Consider the following 17,782-nt stretch of genomic DNA (forward strand, 5'->3'; position numbering starts at 1 on the left):
GGCCGCTTAATAGTACTGGTCCCATCAACATGTCTACACATTTGAGTCAAATAACTCAAACACACATGCCAATGTGAAATTTGAGTTCTTTCACAATTCCGTACTTTATTTTGCACTGCAGCTTCAGGTCAACACAGGCCATAACAGTGGAAGTGCCTCCAGGCCCAATTCATTTCAGGGTAAGAGGAGCTGAACAGACACACCTGTCATTCATATCAGCATGTTTTTTTTTAAGTGGTACTTATGATAAATTGTTACTGTTGGCTGACTACTCTGAATTAAAATTCTGCTAGATCTCTTTCTGCCTTTCCAAAAGACACGAAGAGAGAATTTCACCTACTTTTAAAATGTTAGAGTTGTGATGGGTTGACCCAAGGTAGTTGGGGCTACATGAGTGGCATAGCTGAGCTCTCAATATGAGAAAGCTGACACACTGTATTCTTCCATATTACTGTTCTTCTTAAAAACATCAATCAGTTCCTTTTGTCAAACATGATTTTTTTTGTTGTGTTAAAATTGCTCCTTGGCGGGTAGATAATGTGGAGCAGGGGATGGCTACAGAGGACTGTAGGCTAGGATACCATCCTCCTCTATCCCAGTGTACACAAGGGGACAGTCCAGCAACTCCACATTAGTCCTTCTCAGGCACCAGCTTCAACACCTTGCCAATGGCAATAGTCTTGCCTACAACAGAAGACAAGTTTAATTAGATTTTGTATACTTCAACTGATTTCACACAAAACTTTGCTGCTGTATGAGAGGTTTTGGTGTAATACAGTAATACTCATGAAAGTAAACAAACAACATCAAATATTATATTATGTGAAATATTAGCAGCGTACCCCCAGGATCCTCCAACTTAAATTCAAGACTTTTAAAGACCTTTTTAATACCACTTCGAATTAAATTTAATACCAACTTCACACCCACTCACATTGTTTTTTTTCTTCTACAGACCAAAATGAACGAGCTACAACCAGGGTAGCCTACTTCGGTGGCATTGTATGTATGCGTCTCTGTGTGTGTGTGTGTGTGTGTGTGTGTGTGTGTGTGTGTGTGATATAATTAGGGTGTGTGCAAGAATTTTGTTTACAAGTCTTGAATTTCATTCACAAGGCCTTTTTTTCCTTTGGTAGAATTAATTAATTTCTGTAGAGACCATGACATTGTAGATCCCAAGGGTTAAATGTGCGTCTTCAGAAAATAAACAAACTAGCCTATCGATTTTATTTTGAGACTTGTGTTCACAATTCTTATCCCTCAGTCATTCACGCATTCAAAGTGAAAGTGTGCGCAAGCGCAGGTGCGTCTAAATGTCATAGCTCATGTCTCCATCATTTACTACAGATAGGATCAGTGCCAGGATAACATAAATAACAATATCTAAAGGCTGCATCTTTTCAGTCCATCTTTCAAAAGGACTTAATGACAGGCAGACACCTCTACATGTATAACGGTCAGTAGCAGTTGCAGGGGACTACAAACATACAAACTTTGGCCAGACAGGGGCGCTACTAGCCTACCTTCATCCCTCAGCGTGAAGCGGCCCATCTGGGGGAAGTCTTTGAACGTTTCTAGGCAGATGGTGCCCACTGCCCTCAGCCGGGCGATGCACACCTGATCCTGCTTGACAAAGCGGGGTCGCGTCTTGCTCTTCTCGCCACTCTTTTTGTCTACCAGACAGATTAAGGCCTGGAGGGTGACGGAGCAACACATACATTAAGTCCACATTGGTATGCAACCTAACAACTGATGCGTTCCACGTTGACAAAAGGTCTGAGGCTGATTCAAAGACACTTACGGAGATCTGCACCTCTTCGATGCAGGTGTGGATGTGAAGAACTGCATTGTAACCTGGGCATATGATGGATTTGTGTTCAATGATGACAATCTGAAAAAAAAAGACAAAAACATAATTATATCAACCTTTTCCTATTCTGTTTGTGTATCTCCACACACTATATATATATATATATATATATATATATATATATATATAAATAAATAAATAATATGTATGAGGTCCCGGGTTCATTCCCCGGCATCTCCACGGTTCTTTCTTGAATTTCCCCTTGGGGATCAATAAAGTATCTATCTACCTATCTATCTATCTATCTACAATAATAACTTCTATCACAAATGTGAACCAGCAGAACATAGAGATTAGACCTGAACAGAAAATGTATATTTAACATTACGCCTTGAGAATCCGTTTAATATGACTAGGGTGAACAGACACAGGTTTCAGCTGTGGCCTTCCACAATCCTACTGCCTGGTACCTGGGCATCGAACGTCCTCCCTGTGTGGCAGAGGTTCTCAGCGTTGCATAGGATGAAGCCGGGCAGGATCTCCTCCTCTTCTATGCCTTTGAGCCGCAGCTTGAGGTTCTCGCCGGGCATCGCATCGTCCGTCTCGATGTCATCCGAGAGCAGACTCAGGACCTCTACGGTGTGCTGCCAAGATAAGACAATGCTCGCAGTATCGTAACTGCTGCTTAACAACCCACTTCAGAGACACAGCCCACAGCACACACTTAAACAGGCACAGGACCAGCAGTGCCTGGTTTTACTGGTAATGGTAAAGTTTCTTTTTCACCTTTTAAGACAAATGTCATGTCAAAGTGACTCCACTAGTGAAATTCCAATGTTCAGTGTGCTTTAAACAAATAGCAATGACAACATGAGTTGGTTGAAAGAGTTTGTTGCACAATAGAAATGAACAGTAATTGCAAGCATCACCTTACCCTGTTTGGCATCATGACAAGTTGCTGTGCTTTGCTAATGGAGCCTGACTCCAGTTTCCCCAGGATCACGGTTCCCATGTCCTACACATGATGAGAGGCAGAACCGCAGGCTTACATTACACACAGGGGCCGTCAAACAAACCAGCACTGCGGTTGACAGGAGATATCAGGCAGCAAGATGTCTATCTCCCATGTAACTGTTTCCTTGTGTCAATTGTCTCTAGGGTCAGGGGTCATACAGGGAATGAAGGCATTGAAAGAAAAGTGACCTTGTTGCCTTAAAGGGGGCAGAAACTCCCAGGTGAACAAACAATAAGCCATGTCGTCATATTGCAACATGCAACTAGACATTCAAGAACATTCATGTATTCACAATCTTTAATTGTCTTTACAATGTGCTTCTACATGCCTGCTATACTGCTTCTCTTAATCTGCAGTATTAATTCTGACTACACATTGAAATAATCATTTAAATCCAATGGCTGAGCCAAAGAGCTGACTAAGATTATTTCTTTGTGAATGTGCACCTCCCTGCCCCCACGTCACGTGTGGTAAGATGGTGGTAACTTCAAAGGGCTGTGCGTCATGCACAGAGCGATGCCACCTGCTCACAAATGAGCACAGCCGAATATCATAATCCTCTTACTGTTCCTCACCCAACAATAGGGCTGATGAAATAATGATGAAGACCATCACGTCAGACAGCCAACAATTGTAGTTGGTTAGTAAAGACAAGTGATATTTTGAATGATGATTTGAATTTGAAACGTTTGTGGGTCAATATTCCAACCCGTCTTCGGCGAGGCTGACTTTATATGAGATTACGGATCTTTTTTCCCCTTTCGACATACTAACCGTCAGCGACTTATCATCACAGACATCATAAACAGCGTCCAATTAACTTGACCTCAATCTCATTATTTACACTGCATGTAGGGCCTAGTCTAAGCTTCTTGGTTTCATAACGAAACGTCTCTGTTACACAACACAGCAGACAGAGAGGGAGGGTGAGCAGAGGAGAGGAAGAAAGTAGACTGAGAGAAGGCAACTGTGAGAATTTGCATCTCATTTGGATCAGAGAGTCACTCAAACACGTCCCACGTACACGTACATTCAGCGTGCATAAACAGAGTGACAAAAATTATGAAACATTCACATCTAAATGAACAAAGTTCATCTTGGCACTCTACTTCAAACTGCACTGATTGAGCCTGAGGCCCATTAACAAAACTCATTTGTGCAGCTACATTGAGAAAGAAAATGACCAGGCCCAAGGTTAACATCACAAAGATGTGTGTGACTGCCAGGTAAGGATCAGCTTACCTTGTACTTGTCTACTATGGGTAATCTAACAGGCCCATCTAATGATCTGTTGAAGTTTGGCAAACTGTCCAGATGAGAAATGAATGGTAATCCCCTGTAATCATTACAAAAAAATAAAAGTTTTACACAACCGCTTCCAAAAACGACTTATTCAGACACAGTTTTGCTCTCTCCACACAGACACACACACAGACACACAGACACACACACACACACACACACACACACACACACGGGACTAATCAGGAGAGGATACTTACGTGTACCAGGGACAGAGTTCACACGGCTCCTTGAGGTTGGCTCCAGTGAGGCCGGAGCAGGGCATGAAGTGGATGTCCTTTTTGGGGTTGAAGCCCACCTTCTTAAGAAATGGCACTAGTTTCTCTTTGCATTCCTCATACCTACAAGAAGCAGGCAGACATTGGCTGAAACTGTATGCCTTTTTTCGTAAGTGGTTTATTGGAATTGCTAAACAGCCTATTCAAGGATCAGGTCCGTCTGGCCTGTATAGCCACTTTTTGAGCCAAGTGGAGAGTTTTTGGTTGCGGTGTAACTCACCTCTCGAGACTCCAGTTGACCGTGGGGTCGTCCATTTTGTTGATGAGGACAATCAGGTGTTTGACTCCGGCTGTCTTGGCCAGCATGGCGTGCTCCCGGGTCTGACCTCCCTTCTCGAAGCCCGTCTCAAACTCGCCTTTCCGGCCCGAGATCACCTATCAGAGGACGAAACAACCGTCATCAGCAGCTGAGCCAACATTACTCTGTGGTAAAAGACCAAGGGCAAGACCCTACACATATACCCAGCAAGCACTTCTTGTCCAGCCAAACTGTTTCGAAACAGCAGTGCTACTCAATACATTTTACAGCTCGTTATAACATTTTCCCATGTTAATATACCAAATAAATGATGTTCAACCACCAGATGGCCTCATTAGCTGTAACGATTTAGGTCCTACATTTTAGGAACTCAAGACTGATTGCATCTGTGCTGCCTTCATTAACTAGGCTGATAACTTATAAAAGCGCTGATAACAGCAGGTAATGATTTTGTGAAGAGCCATTTATAGTGACTCAATAATAGAGGCAATAAATAAGGGTCAGAAATGTAACTGGCTTTTGTAGAGGGCAACAAAATGAAAAGCACAGGCACACCTGTTCATGACCTGTTCATCTCACTGACTGCTCTATCCATTCTAGAGTGTTCTTCTCATCTTCCTCTCTTTAGCCTCTCCCTCTCTCCAAACACATGTGGCTCTCCTGCCACTGCCCATAACTCGGAGTGCTAAACAAGCAGTAAACATTCAGCAACGCTGAGCGGTCATTTGTCAGGGTAAACCAGCCAGTTGACAGGACCCATCAAAAAGGCTGCAGCTGGAGGCGCCCACTCGACATCTTACTGCGACACACACCTCGCGCCTCTGCAGAGCGACAGAGTGACTGCTGGACGCTCACCAAGACTGCCAGGTCAGCTTGTGATGCTCCGCCGATCATGTTGGGCACAAAGCTTTTGTGGCCGGGCGCATCCAAAATGGTAAAGTGCTTTTTCTCCGTCTCAAAGTACGCGCGGCCCACTTCCACGGTCTTGCCCTTGTCCCTCTCCTCCTGGTTGGTGTCCAGGGCCCAGGAGAGGTACCTGTGAGAACGCGGGAGAGATCACTGGATGGATTCAGTCATAGAACACCACCAGATGTAGATTACAGTTGGTTATTCCTCTCATGGAGATGTTGGTTAATAATGAAGCACTAGGGCTGTATATATCAAGAAGAATCTGGTGGTACGTTATGCATCATAATACTGAAGTTATGATTCAATATACTGCAATAAGCAAGAAGGTATGTTGCAACACTATAAAATCAGAGTGAAAAAGTTTACTTTATGAAGCACAGTTAAATTACTATAGTTATTATATAAAGGCATTATCTATGTATATAAATAAGAAGCTACGAACATGGTACAATGCACACACCAGTATAAATAAGTGGATGCTCTCAATTATCACTAGCTGCATTTAAACCCTGTGATGAATGAAAATGGAAGAGCAACAAGGTCAGCTATTTTCAGTGCAAATGCTACTTACCAAGTCTCTCTGTTCTTCTCTTTGGCCTCTTTCTCATACTTCTCCAAGGTTCTCTTCTCCACCATTCCTGTCAGATACCTAGAGTGGGAATTTGAGAGTCAGGGGTGGTTTTAATGGCCAACTGGGGGAGGTGGTCTGAATTACATACTTCACCTTAAATACAGCAGAGAACAGCTTCCAGAGATAGTACTTCCAACAACTGACTTCAAGACACAGTGCTACAGTTGTACGTTTAACAGATTTTGCAGAATGTCAGAAGATGCTCTGAATTACCACAATTCATAACTCACATGATTTGTCCTCCGATTGTTGATTTTCCAGCATCTATTCAGGGGAGAAGAAATGGCAGACACATTAAATGACCAAACACGCACCAACAATACAGAAATACAAAAAGCAGGGAAAATACCCTGATGACGCAGCAGGTTCACATCACAAATTTGATTATATGCTAAACAGCTGGTCAGCACTCTCTCTCAAACTCTACCTCGGCCAGAAAATAAATAAAAATGCCATATTGAAGGCAGACTAACCTACGTGCCCAATGAACACCACATTGACGTGCTCCTTCTTGGGGGCATCGGGCTTTGCGGGGGGTGGCTTGGGCACGGGCAGCTCCTCTTCCTCCTCCAGCTCCTCCAGGCCCTCGTCCAGTTCGGGACCCCCGCTCTCCGCTAGGGGCCCGCCTCCTGGCTCCTCTTCGTCCGGCTTCACCTTCTCCTCCCATGTCTCCTCAACGGCCGCTTCTGTCTCGCCATTCTCCACTGCTGCACAAAGAAACACAGGGAAACATATTCATTTAACTATTCAATTCATTTATTAATTTTCCCTTCAGATTATAATTAAAATGTTCTATAACTAACTGGTCAGAATACTATGACACATACACTCCACTTACTTAGACACACTTGCATCTCCCCTTGACTTAATGATTTTGACTGGGTCAGTTAGAATTGTAATATACCAACTAAGTGGTGTGTTGTCAAGGCCTCCAGAAGTATCATCATATAAGGAAACCAGCTCTACAAGTACAGCACTAGACTCCTTGGCACCGAGTTCACAATGGCCCTATAAACAGTGTCGTATTCAAGTCAGGGATCTATTTTGACACAATGTATGAAAACACGGCTTATGATTGAATGATCCCTCCAAAGCAGAAAATAAGCAAAGCATTGAGTCGTCTGAGGAATTATGCTCTCCACTGACCAATCACAAAACCCATTTTCTTCAGCACACTTGCTATTCACAAACAGCTACAGTAAACAATTTGGATGGTCACCACTGTACTCGTACACTGTACACCACTAGATTTTCCCCCAAAGCTGAAACGGACCTGAAATGGATTAATGACACTGACACACAATAATTCAGTAAATGTACAGGAACCGTGACTATGCATTTATTTCATACAGCATTAACAAAGGCTATGAGTCCGAACAAGACCAACTTCCTCTGTGTACTCTAGAATCCAAGCAGGTGGATCACTGCACATTACCACCAGCATTGCTGTGGTGATCTCCCTTTAACAAGTGTTTGGGTCTTGTCTTTCTGCCAAGCTGTAGTGGCAACGCAGAGCGTAGAGTTAAATAAGGCATGTAACGTGAGTCGATGGGGACATCCAGTTTCAAGCCAGTTTTAAACTGCGCTGGTTGGCCTGTATATGGCTGCCTGACCAACGGAAGGAGGACACCAGCATACCAACCCATGTGCTGGACACCGTTAGGTTGACACTGAAGTGAGAGAAAGCGCTATACCGTTTGGTCAAGACAAAGGCACACACAAATGATGGGGTTGTTTTAATTACGTTGTTGTGATACAGACAGGGAAGTTGGTACAATGAAGGTCTAGGAAAACACCTTAAAATTGTGTCATTATAAAAACAGCCTTACCAACAACTCCTGAAACGTCCTTGTTAGCAGCTATGTCTGCTCCTATGGGAAGATGAATGAGAAATAACAGAAAATCATTTTGGGGGTTTTGGTGGGAGCAAGGATAACTGGACACTCGTCTTGTCTTACCGTCACAAAGAAATTAGCTTTATTACCTGAAGAAGCAAAGGGGTGCACTGATAATACGAATGCTAAATTGGCCTATTGTTAATCATCTTTACTCACAGAATAAGAATGAGCTATAAGTATTGCTGTGTATATAAAACTTTTTTTTAAAATAATAATATATATATATATTTTTTTTTTTTAAACTTGAAAAAGATCATCTTGACGGCAACATGATTTCTTGGTGAAAGGTAAGTTATTATTTTAATCACAAGGTGGCACACATTACGTCAACGGAGGCTTTATGTGACACGCAAAGAATGTATGCAAACGTATGCACACGTTTGATGACACTCGGTTGCAGGTGCAGTAATGACAGACTGACTACTACTTCCTTCAAAACCAAATGAAGCCAGGAATGAATTGACAGAAAACGTGTTGTTCAAAATACGTGTCAAGTACGGAAAAACAACGTCACCAAATTCTCAATGAATGCCAAATGATGCAACATTGTAGTCGAGAAGTTGTCAGTTCATTTACTAACTTAGCTACTAAACCCACTCAACAAACCATTGTTCGTTTTCTGATGACAACGTTAAATTAAACGCATCGTTGTTTGTTACAACAGCCTAAGCTGTAGACGCACTGTTTTCTGTCATCTGCTGAGAGTTGGCTGCCTGGTTGACATTTAGCTAACTGTGAGAACTAGCCAGCGAAAGGTAACTTCGGACCAAACCTACCACTAGCTGGTGGAGATAACATTACTATCAGTCATTGTGTTCGTATTTGTATAATTAAGCAGTGTATTAGGACAGCTCATTCTGGCAATTAACTGCGCCACAATGTCACGTTAAACGCTGTTTTGAAAACTGTCGAGTATGTGTTTTTCCTTCGCCACACGAACTTACCGTCAGACACTGGAATTACCGAAGGCCCTCCCTGCAAAAAGGTCGGAACAAACTCGGGTGCATTTACATTGAGCCCAATGAACGCAGAAGATACATCCAATGCTGGGGCCTCGACATCGTCCTCCTGTTCCCAGGAATCAGGGGCTGTATCTTGAGGGTCCATCGCGTGTTTTAGCCAGCTATATATTGTTGCTTCACTAACGTTAAAGCAGTGTAAGCTGGCCAGCTAGCTAGCCTGCTAGCTAAATTTACCTTTTATTTACTCCTGTAAGCAGTTATCGACAAGGCTTGCCACCACCATAAAATGATCAAACTGCGTTTCCAAAATGAAGCTCGGCGGTTTGGTGTCTTGCTTTAGTCAGATGCACAAGCACCGGTAGCTCACTGTTTCATCAACCTCAGAAGGGACGTGGATCCTGTAGCTGCTACAGACACAACGCAACTCCTCGTGTGTGCGTTCTATGGCATTCAGTGAGGAATTCTGGGAAATGGGGTTTATTTTACAGTCGGCTACGAATGACATTACGCTTAAAATTCAAGGCATATCGATCTGTAGATCTTTTCATTTTCGTACATAATCTCATGTACATTTGTGTATTCTGTTACATTAATTTTTACTAGACCAAGCTTAGACTATAGTAAAAGGCTACAGTAGGCCAAGAATAATAAAAAGTAGCCTAAAGTAGAGGATCAAATTATTTTACATTTAAATAAAATTCAAATTAATTTTGTCCACCAGGCTAACTAAATCTGGCTAACTAACCCAAGAAACCGATCTCAGAATAGCCTAATATTGTGTTCAAGCTCTCTGTCTACCACCAGAGGTCGCCAGTCACCAATTGAAATGTAACATTTACTCTGGGATTTTCTTAATCAGTCCTTTTTAAGGGCATTTTAAATTTTATTTTATAATGTGTTGAAATTCTCAAATATTTTATTGTTCACACATGGTTATTCGTCACCTGGCAAGTATTCCTAGGTGACAGCATGGGCATAGCCTAATTGCAAATGAAAGTGAGTGGATCAATCCACAATTTCATGCGGCATTATTGGGATATTCATTACAAATAAATGACAACGAAGTCCTTATCAATTACATTTGTGTCACAATAGCCCACAGTGCCCTGGTGAAAAGCTTGTAAAAGCATTATATTGTGTTTAAAGGATCATTGTTATATTGTGAGTGTTAATCAGTGTATCAGCTATTCACACTGAAGTTTATGATAATCCTGATTGATACAATCTGTTTTTAATCCTTAATGTGCGTGCCAGAGTGATGGATAGGCCTACCAAAGAACTTGTGGATTATGACTGAAATGGCTAATGAATTTTGTGAGAATTCACTAAAATGGTGATAATCAGGCTACTTTCATCTTAGTAGCCTAATTACTACCAAAAACTGATGCCATGGAAATGAAGACGTCAATTTTGACAGCAATACCTAGCTTGCACATCATCAAAAATGCATAACAACGACCATGACGTCACGAATCCCACCTTTCCTATGTCCTTCCAGTCAGCGCAGGGAAGTTTGACTACAGCAGTCTGTGGTTTCGCCACGGGCGCACAGTTGCGCTGACTCAATTCCACCCAGTCCTGGAGAGGTTTGACTTTGATTATTTCTGATTAAACTACGCAAGCGGAGACCACTTTAAGCCCAAGAAAAGGCTGTTTAACATTGGATTTACATTCTGTGTGGGGAAACTACTGCTCTTTCTTTCGGTGGGCTTTCAGGAATAACCAACAACATGTCGAGAGACCCAGAGGACGTGAATAAGCTTACTGAAAGTACATACAAGGTAAATAGCGCGTTCACATTGCGATTGGTGGGTGCCATGGTGAAGGTTTTTATTGACTTTTATATTTATTTGCTCGAGGAGTGTCTAAAAACACAAGCATGCCTAATTCTACATAGGCTATGGCTAGAAACAAAACACATGTCCTGTCCAGTGTTGGTATTATATGGGCTACGTTATGTCGGTCACATTGCACCTGTAGGCTAACCTGACTGTCATCTCTAAAGGGTAGGCTATGTAATGGTAGCCTAACCTACTCTTAGAAAAAAATCCTATTGTCCACAAGTGATTAAATGGCATCGGTTTTGAGCTCAAAACAAACTATGTTGTAGTGACGTCCTGAGTGTCTAAACAAAGTCTTAGATTAATCTTAATTTGCAAGCGTTGTCTTTCTCCTCTACCTGAACTATACCTTGTCTTTCCCAAATGCACCTAAAACACTTGAAAGTGACAGGGACTTTAATTATTTCACAGTACGTTAACCTTCCCCAGCTAGAGCTGGTTTCAGGGATGGAGTGAAGGAACCTGTTTTTGTGGGGTGTAAAAGTTGCATACCTGACTTTGCATTGTTCTGTTGAGGGTGTGCCTGGGGAATTGAAAGAAGTACTACCCGGCGTGTCTGGTGGGGAGCTGCATTCCTCTAGAGACTTAGCTCAGGGACGTCTTCACAAGGACTTTGGTCTGGCCTGCTTCAATTAAGAAGTTAATGATTAAAAGTTCTGCTGGGCTATTTTTGTGTTATGGATTGTATAAACAAACCCCTCTCTTTGCCTTTAAAAAGTTTACAACTTGATGAAGGGTTTGAGATTTCTCTGACATGCATCATCCTCAGTAGACTAAGGTCAAGCTTGTCTCAAGCATACTTTGTTACAGCAGTGTCCTTTACTTTGCAATAAATAAAAAGTAGGCAAAATGAATTGCTAATAGTTTTTTTTTTCTGATTCACACAAACACAAAAAACAGTTTCACTGTAAAATGATTTCTACATCACAACCATTATGGCACTGTAGATCCCAATGAGAAAGGAGACAAACCAATATTCTGTTTCGGTTTATTTGTCCAGTTGTATTTAAGCCAATTTTCACTTTTGTCCTCAGAATGTTGTGGAAAGCTTCAACCCAGCACTGCGGAACCTGGTCAACTTGGGAAAGAGCTACGAGAAGTCTGTGACAGGTACTGTGCCTCTGTGCTGTGAGGATTATTGAATTCTATTAGATTGATGTGTACAAACTACAAAAGATCAATGCATCATGTCATAACGGCTCTCTGTCCTCTCATCACAGCCATGAACATGGCTGGGAAGGCGTACTTCGACGCAGTGGCCAAGATAGGAGAGAACGCCGCCGTCTCGCCGGTTTCCAGGGAGCTGGGTGAGTGTCTGTCCGCCCCAGGCTGGTCCTGAAGCCTGTGCCTTCACCAGCCATTTCGCCAACGCCAGGGAGAATGAGTCATGGCGGCACACATGGCCAGGAAAGCACAGGGCTGATTAGCCCATCTCTATCCAGCCCTGAGTGAAAAAACAGAGTTCGCTTTGCTGCAGCGCATGTGTCTGAAGAGAGGCACTGCTCAATGTGTTTGGACTACTTGCTCTGTTGTCAGTGATTCAGTATCCATTGTGTTCATTAAGGTCTCACAGACAGAGTGTGTGAGTGTGTGAGTGTGTGTCTGTGTGTGTCTGTGTGTGTGTGTGTGTGTGTGTGTGTGTGTGTGTGTGTGTGTGTGTGTGAGTGAGTGATGTGGATGCACATGTGTAGGAGGGGAGAGTGCATTTAGAAGCTCACCTCAAAGCGTTGTTTCATTTGTCATCATCATCCATTAGCCTCTCACTTGTACTGTTTCACAGTCTCTCAGATAGATAGGGAAGCCCACTGCCTATTTTTGTACTCTATGGCTTTTTATATTATGAAGGAAAATGACTGGAAGGAAGAGACTATCATAATAACTCATGTACTGTAGAGAATATTAATTGAGATCATTATGAATGTCTGCAGACCCTCAATGGTGTGTTCATATTTCTCCAAGCCTCCCACTACCAGGACACTCCTAGTGTGTGTCTGTGTGTGTGTGTGTGTGGGGGGGGGGTGTGCTTTTTGGCTTTGCTGGCCGGCTGTTGTCCCTTTGCAGCCAATGGGCGCAGTGTCTGTTGCTCCAGCTATGCGGCTGGGCTCACTCCCCTCTCAGACGCAGACGGCCGGTCAGACGGTGTGAACTCTCTCACACGTAGCGCTGAAGGCGGCATGCAAACACGCCAAGCAAACAGAGAGAGAGCCTGAGAGAGCGTACCATCGTCTTGGCTCCATCTGCCGCACCACAAGCCCCCCTCCCTCCCTCATTAGTGCAGTCCGCCAGGTCTCTGAGAAAACCTTTCAACACTGACGAGACAGGCAGGCGTGTTTCTGTATGCCACTGTAGTCTTGGGCTGGATCCCCCCTCACACCCCCCCCCCTCTTTCTCTCTCTCTTTGGCCAATATATTTGTTGAGATTAGAAGAAAGCTCACTGAGTCATCCCCAAGAAGTCCCCCAAGCTACTGTCAAAGCCATTACTGTCAGGGCACAAGAATGTGTTGGCTTATCCATATGTCAAATGGCATTTTAATGGGTTCAAACTCTCACTTTGTGTATATGCACGTCCATTTAACTGTTGAGCTTTGACTTGGTGCTCACGCAACGGTGTGAATATATCAATAAGCTTATCTCTTAATGGCCATGTGTCTGTGATAAACAGAGAAACGACCAGCAAACGCCTGATAACCGCCCAACATTTTACCCACCTGTATCTCATAGGATTCCCTCAAATGAGGATTAATGTGACGCCAAACACCAGCCAAACACCACTGCTGATGTGACGGCCATGTTTGTCCGACTAATGAGACCTAATGATTGCGCCATCATTACAGCCCTTCATTGGCACCCTTTGTCTCTGATAAGAACGTTGGTGGAGTGGCCCAGCTAGGCAAACACACAGGAGCAGGCATGACAGAGGGAACCAGACTTCCCGGCTCCTTCCTGCCATAGAATGCTCTTGATTGGGTGCACGCGAGCACCTCTTATTATAGATGCCCCCACGGGTATACAGTCAGGCAGAACAATAATATCAAAAGCTTTTACCCTTGTGTTTCTGTGTGCAGCTGGCATGAAAACACAACTTGTTTCTTGTCAAAAAATGAAACATGCCAGTGACACTGTAGTCTAATATAGAAGCGATTGTTTTTATGTTTTCGAGGTATTGTGGTAATGCGAGATCGAATATTAGGCATCTCCCAGGGGAGCGGAATGAAATTGAAATGCAGCCAGGTTGGAATGTGAGCCAACAAAGGGCTTCATTTGACCCTCCACCCTTCCACCCTTTCAGAGGCTGGCAGTGTTATGCGGAGCACTAAGTTAGCTCCGAAGGGGCAGCCCTGGGCTCGGGGAGGCCCTGCCCCACAGGGGAAATTAGATTGTTCTTGGGGTGGGAACAAGGGTTTCGCTCTGGTGGCCCGGTCTGGGCTGTTTGGGGCACTTGTCCCTGCCTGGGAGGGTTGCATGACCTGGCCAGTGCAGAGGGTGCTAAATGTCTTGCCTCTCAATTAGAGATGTGATTTGGCTGCGGAGTTTTGATCTTGTTAACTGGCTGGTTGGCCACAAGCATGCTCTGTGTGTGTGTGTGTGTGTGTGTGTGTGTGTGTGTGTGTGTGTGTGTGTGTGTGTGTGTGTGTGTGTGTGTGTGTGTGTGTGTGTGTGTGTGTGTGTGTGTGTGTGTGTGTGTGTGTGTGTGTGTGTGTGTGTGTGTGTGTGTGTGTGTGGTGAGAGCTTATTCATCATGTCCCAGGACATACAGTAATGTCAGAAGAGGCTGTTTTTCCGAGAGTGTGGACTATTGAGCCCCCCCCCCTCTCACTTTCTCTCTCTCTCTCACACACACACACACTCTCTCTCTCACTTTCTCTCTCTCTCACACACTCTCTCTCTCACTTTCTCTCTCTCTCACACACACACACACTCTCTCTCACTTTCTCTCTCTCACACACACACACACACTCTCTCTCACTTTCTCTCTCTCTCACACACACACACACTCTCTGTCTCACTTTCTCTCACTCTCACACACACACACACACACACTCTCTCTCTCACTTTCTCTCTCTCTCTCTCTCTCTCTCTCTCTTTCTGTCCTCACCTCTCACACCTCCTCTCTAGAACAGCAGCCGTGGTCAACAGGGCGTAAGCAGTGTCCTGCCACCCACTGTGCTCCCCCTCTGCTCATCTGACACGTACCTTCACCTGTCAGATGTCTCCGCCTGCGTCACAGGCACACACCTGAAACCGACTGTTGCACACTGTTTATGCTCTCTCTGTCTCTCACTGATCTCTCAGGAGATAGAGCCCTTGTCACTGAAGTAACTGGCAGCGTGATTTATTTATTTATGTTGTGAAATGCAGAGACAGTGACAAAATGGCAGGATTCATCCATGTCTTAATTTTAAGTTTTGTGTTTCATGCGTCTTTAGTTAGAAGCAGGCCGTGACTAGCCTTATATCAACAAATGAGTCTTACTCCATGTTGCAAGGGCTTTTACTCATGGGTTACTCACACTCCTAGGGTGTGTTGAGCTCCCAAAGCTTTTCCACTTGACTGTCAGTCTCTTCACCCTTTATCTCATGGGTCACCGAGGGGTCACATGGGTTAAAGTCAGCACCATATGAGTACAGAGACCTAGCCTGTATCTAAAATGTCACGTATCACATTATCTGTGTTTAAGCAACACAGTAATTGCACTTGGGTCTCACTTTGTTTATGTAATAGCTTGCTAATGGTCTTTGTGTGGGTGTGTGTGTGTGTTTGTGTGTGTGTGTGTGAGAGAGAGAGAGAGAGGGAGAGGGAGAGAGAAGGCTAGACAAGGGTGAGGACTGTGTGGGTGACCGGAATGATTGTAGCCAGTGTGTGGGCATTGCGTGGCCCCAGTGTAAACAGTGTGGCCTCCACCAAAGCAAACACGGCAACTCTTTTTTTTTTTTCTTTCTAAAGTCAAGTGCTCTCGAGCACTAAAGAGCTGACTGCCTCGGAGACCTTCAGCCTGCACCTTCCTCCCAGCATTAGCGGCTCCAGCCAGCCGCCCGTAATGAGCGGCCATGGATTTTTCCAGAAAAGAAAAAAAACAAAATCAAGCTGACAAAAGGGCGTGCATGTGTTCCAGGAGTTCTGCTTGAGTCACCCATGCTTTAAAGCTCCTACTCTGAGTCACTGCGGTGTATCAGTCTGAGGTGGAGGGGGTGGTGGTGGGGGCTGGTGGAGGAAGCAGAAGGGAAGGGGAAAAAACCATAATAATTCATCCCTAGCAACCTTGCTGCATGCGCCACTCCCTGCACTCTCGTTTAAGCCCGGTATCAGGGTTGCTGAGCAGCCGCCAGTTCTTTGAAAAAAGGTGAGACAGCCAAAAGGGTTGGCACCGATCACAGAGACACACCTGTTGAGCACTCGCTGACGGTTTCCTGTTAACTCGTACCTGCACGTCTCCCGTTTGAGGCGGCAGTCTGAAGATCACAATCAATGCCAAGCCATGCTTAAACAAGTGAGCCCCCCCCCCCCACAACCTCCCAACCCCACCCTCCCAGCAATCAATCATTTCAGGTTCTCTCTTGTCAAAATGTGCACATGATCTGCCGCAGGAGCAGCTACCTCTGCTGTGTGTAATCATCACCGTGAATCGACTCCCTTTGCACAGCATGAATACCCTCCCCCCACACACACACACACACACACACACACACACACGGAGTGTCCTGGCAGTGGGAGGCTTGGTGATGAGGAGGGAGGTGAGAATAGATGGCTGTGTCTGGCAGCGGTCTGGGATGAGACGCGGCGAGACAAGCTGCGAAAACCTCTCAGTGACTGATTGACAGGCCCATGTGAACACTCGGGCACACACACACACACACACACACACACACACCAGAGGCAGAATGAGGTAATATTAGTGAGTCAAACCAGTTTTGCAAAACCCAACCATTTAACTGTAAAGAAAACAATTTTCAATAGAGGATGGCGTTTTGCTCTTCATTATATTCAAACAGTCATGAGTGGATGACATACCGATGACCATAGGTCAGTGATAATCAGCCAAACTCAGAGTCAGTTGGACAATCCAAAGAGCCGGACCCTGAGTCTCTGAGTCTGAGACTCATTATGATGAATCACCCATGGGTGACAAAGTGTGTTTGAGCAGGTCAATTATTAGTTTATGTTTTTTGAAAGTTTCGACAAGTTGTACACCCGGGGCTGCAGTGTTCCTTGGGGAATTCTAAATCACTTCACACTTTGTAGGTGTTCATTTTGAATTTTCTTTACTAGTAGTTGGAGTGGATTGACATGATGTCCACAGAGATGCCCCCAGTACAAGTGTTCTTCTCATGATGGCACTTTCACTGCTATGAATGGAGATGTTTATGTGTTCCCAATCTGGCTTTCATGTGTTAGATCGGGAGCTAAGCAGGGTAGAATGATGATCACAGTCATTGAACACACCCTGTTTTCCTGTAATGTCTTGCGCTGGCATCAATCCAGTCCGACTGGATCAAGCCAAAACCATCGCTGTTGTGATTATCCAAGATGAGTAGTCAGACAAAAGGGACTTTGACTCCATGAGGGAGTAAGTACACTCAGAGAGGGGAGACATGGAATGGTGTGTCTCTCAGCTTTTTCATGACTTGAGCGGTAACCTTTCCGCAGGGGTCAGGCTGGGGGAGGTTGGGGGTGGGGGGGGGTTGCAGGTTGTTTCTAGAGCTGTGAAAACAGCCGGCGCCGATGCACGTCCGTGCCGCGCATACAAAGGGCTGCATTTACCAGCACGTTCTGCTGACCTTTACCCGAGGGGGATGTTGTTGTCATAAGCACGTGTGCCACTCCCCACGGCGAAGCTCGCCTTCGCACCGCCGGTTATCGCGCCTCGGTGGTGGTTGT

General features: G+C 44.5%; 2 protein-coding genes across 2 annotated transcripts in view; one reads left to right on the top strand and one right to left on the bottom strand.

The window, feature by feature from the left end:
• Nucleotides 1-74: 74 nt before the first annotated feature.
• Nucleotides 75-9,489, bottom strand: gspt1 (G1 to S phase transition 1). Its single transcript, XM_076298447.1, has 14 exons — nt 9,047-9,489; nt 8,034-8,075; nt 6,678-6,911; nt 6,435-6,468; nt 6,145-6,222; nt 5,520-5,700; nt 4,626-4,780; nt 4,328-4,468; nt 4,068-4,161; nt 2,745-2,825; nt 2,281-2,454; nt 1,802-1,891; nt 1,524-1,692; nt 75-684 (listed from the first exon to the last, which is right to left on the bottom strand). The coding sequence occupies exons 1-14, from the start codon at nt 9,207-9,209 to the stop codon at nt 632-634; spliced, it is 1,689 nt and encodes a 562-aa protein (XP_076154562.1). The 5' UTR covers nt 9,210-9,489; the 3' UTR covers nt 75-631.
• Nucleotides 9,490-10,574: 1,085 nt separating this feature from the next.
• Nucleotides 10,575-17,782, top strand: part of baiap2l1a (BAR/IMD domain containing adaptor protein 2 like 1a) — a 28,206-nt gene continuing 20,998 nt past the window's right edge. Inside the window, exons 1-3 of the mRNA XM_076298449.1 lie at nt 10,575-10,845; nt 11,940-12,015; nt 12,126-12,212. Of these exons, the coding sequence (XP_076154564.1) occupies nt 10,795-10,845; nt 11,940-12,015; nt 12,126-12,212 (214 nt within the window). The 5' untranslated portion in view covers nt 10,575-10,794. The remainder of the gene's footprint in view (nt 10,846-11,939; nt 12,016-12,125; nt 12,213-17,782) is intronic.

This window comes from Alosa pseudoharengus, unplaced genomic scaffold (assembly GCF_046254945.1).
Source record: "Alosa pseudoharengus isolate Yale_2024_CS ecotype anadromous, Long Island Sound unplaced genomic scaffold, YU_APseudo_1.1 YU_APseudo_1.1_scf_21, whole genome shotgun sequence".
Taxonomy (NCBI): Eukaryota; Metazoa; Chordata; class Actinopteri; order Clupeiformes; family Clupeidae; genus Alosa; species Alosa pseudoharengus.

Coding starts and splice junctions, on each gene's coding strand:
- gspt1 (XM_076298447.1), bottom strand. CDS start 9,209: ATGGACCCTCAAGATACAGCCCCTGATTCCTGGGAACAGGAGGACGAT. Junction 1,892..2,280: donor GGAGGACGTTCGATGCCCAG/GTACCAGGCAGT, acceptor TTTTTTTTTCAG/ATTGTCATCATTGAACACAA. Junction 1,693..1,801: donor TCGAAGAGGTGCAGATCTCC/GTAAGTGTCTTT, acceptor GTCACCCTCCAG/GCCTTAATCTGTCTGGTAGA.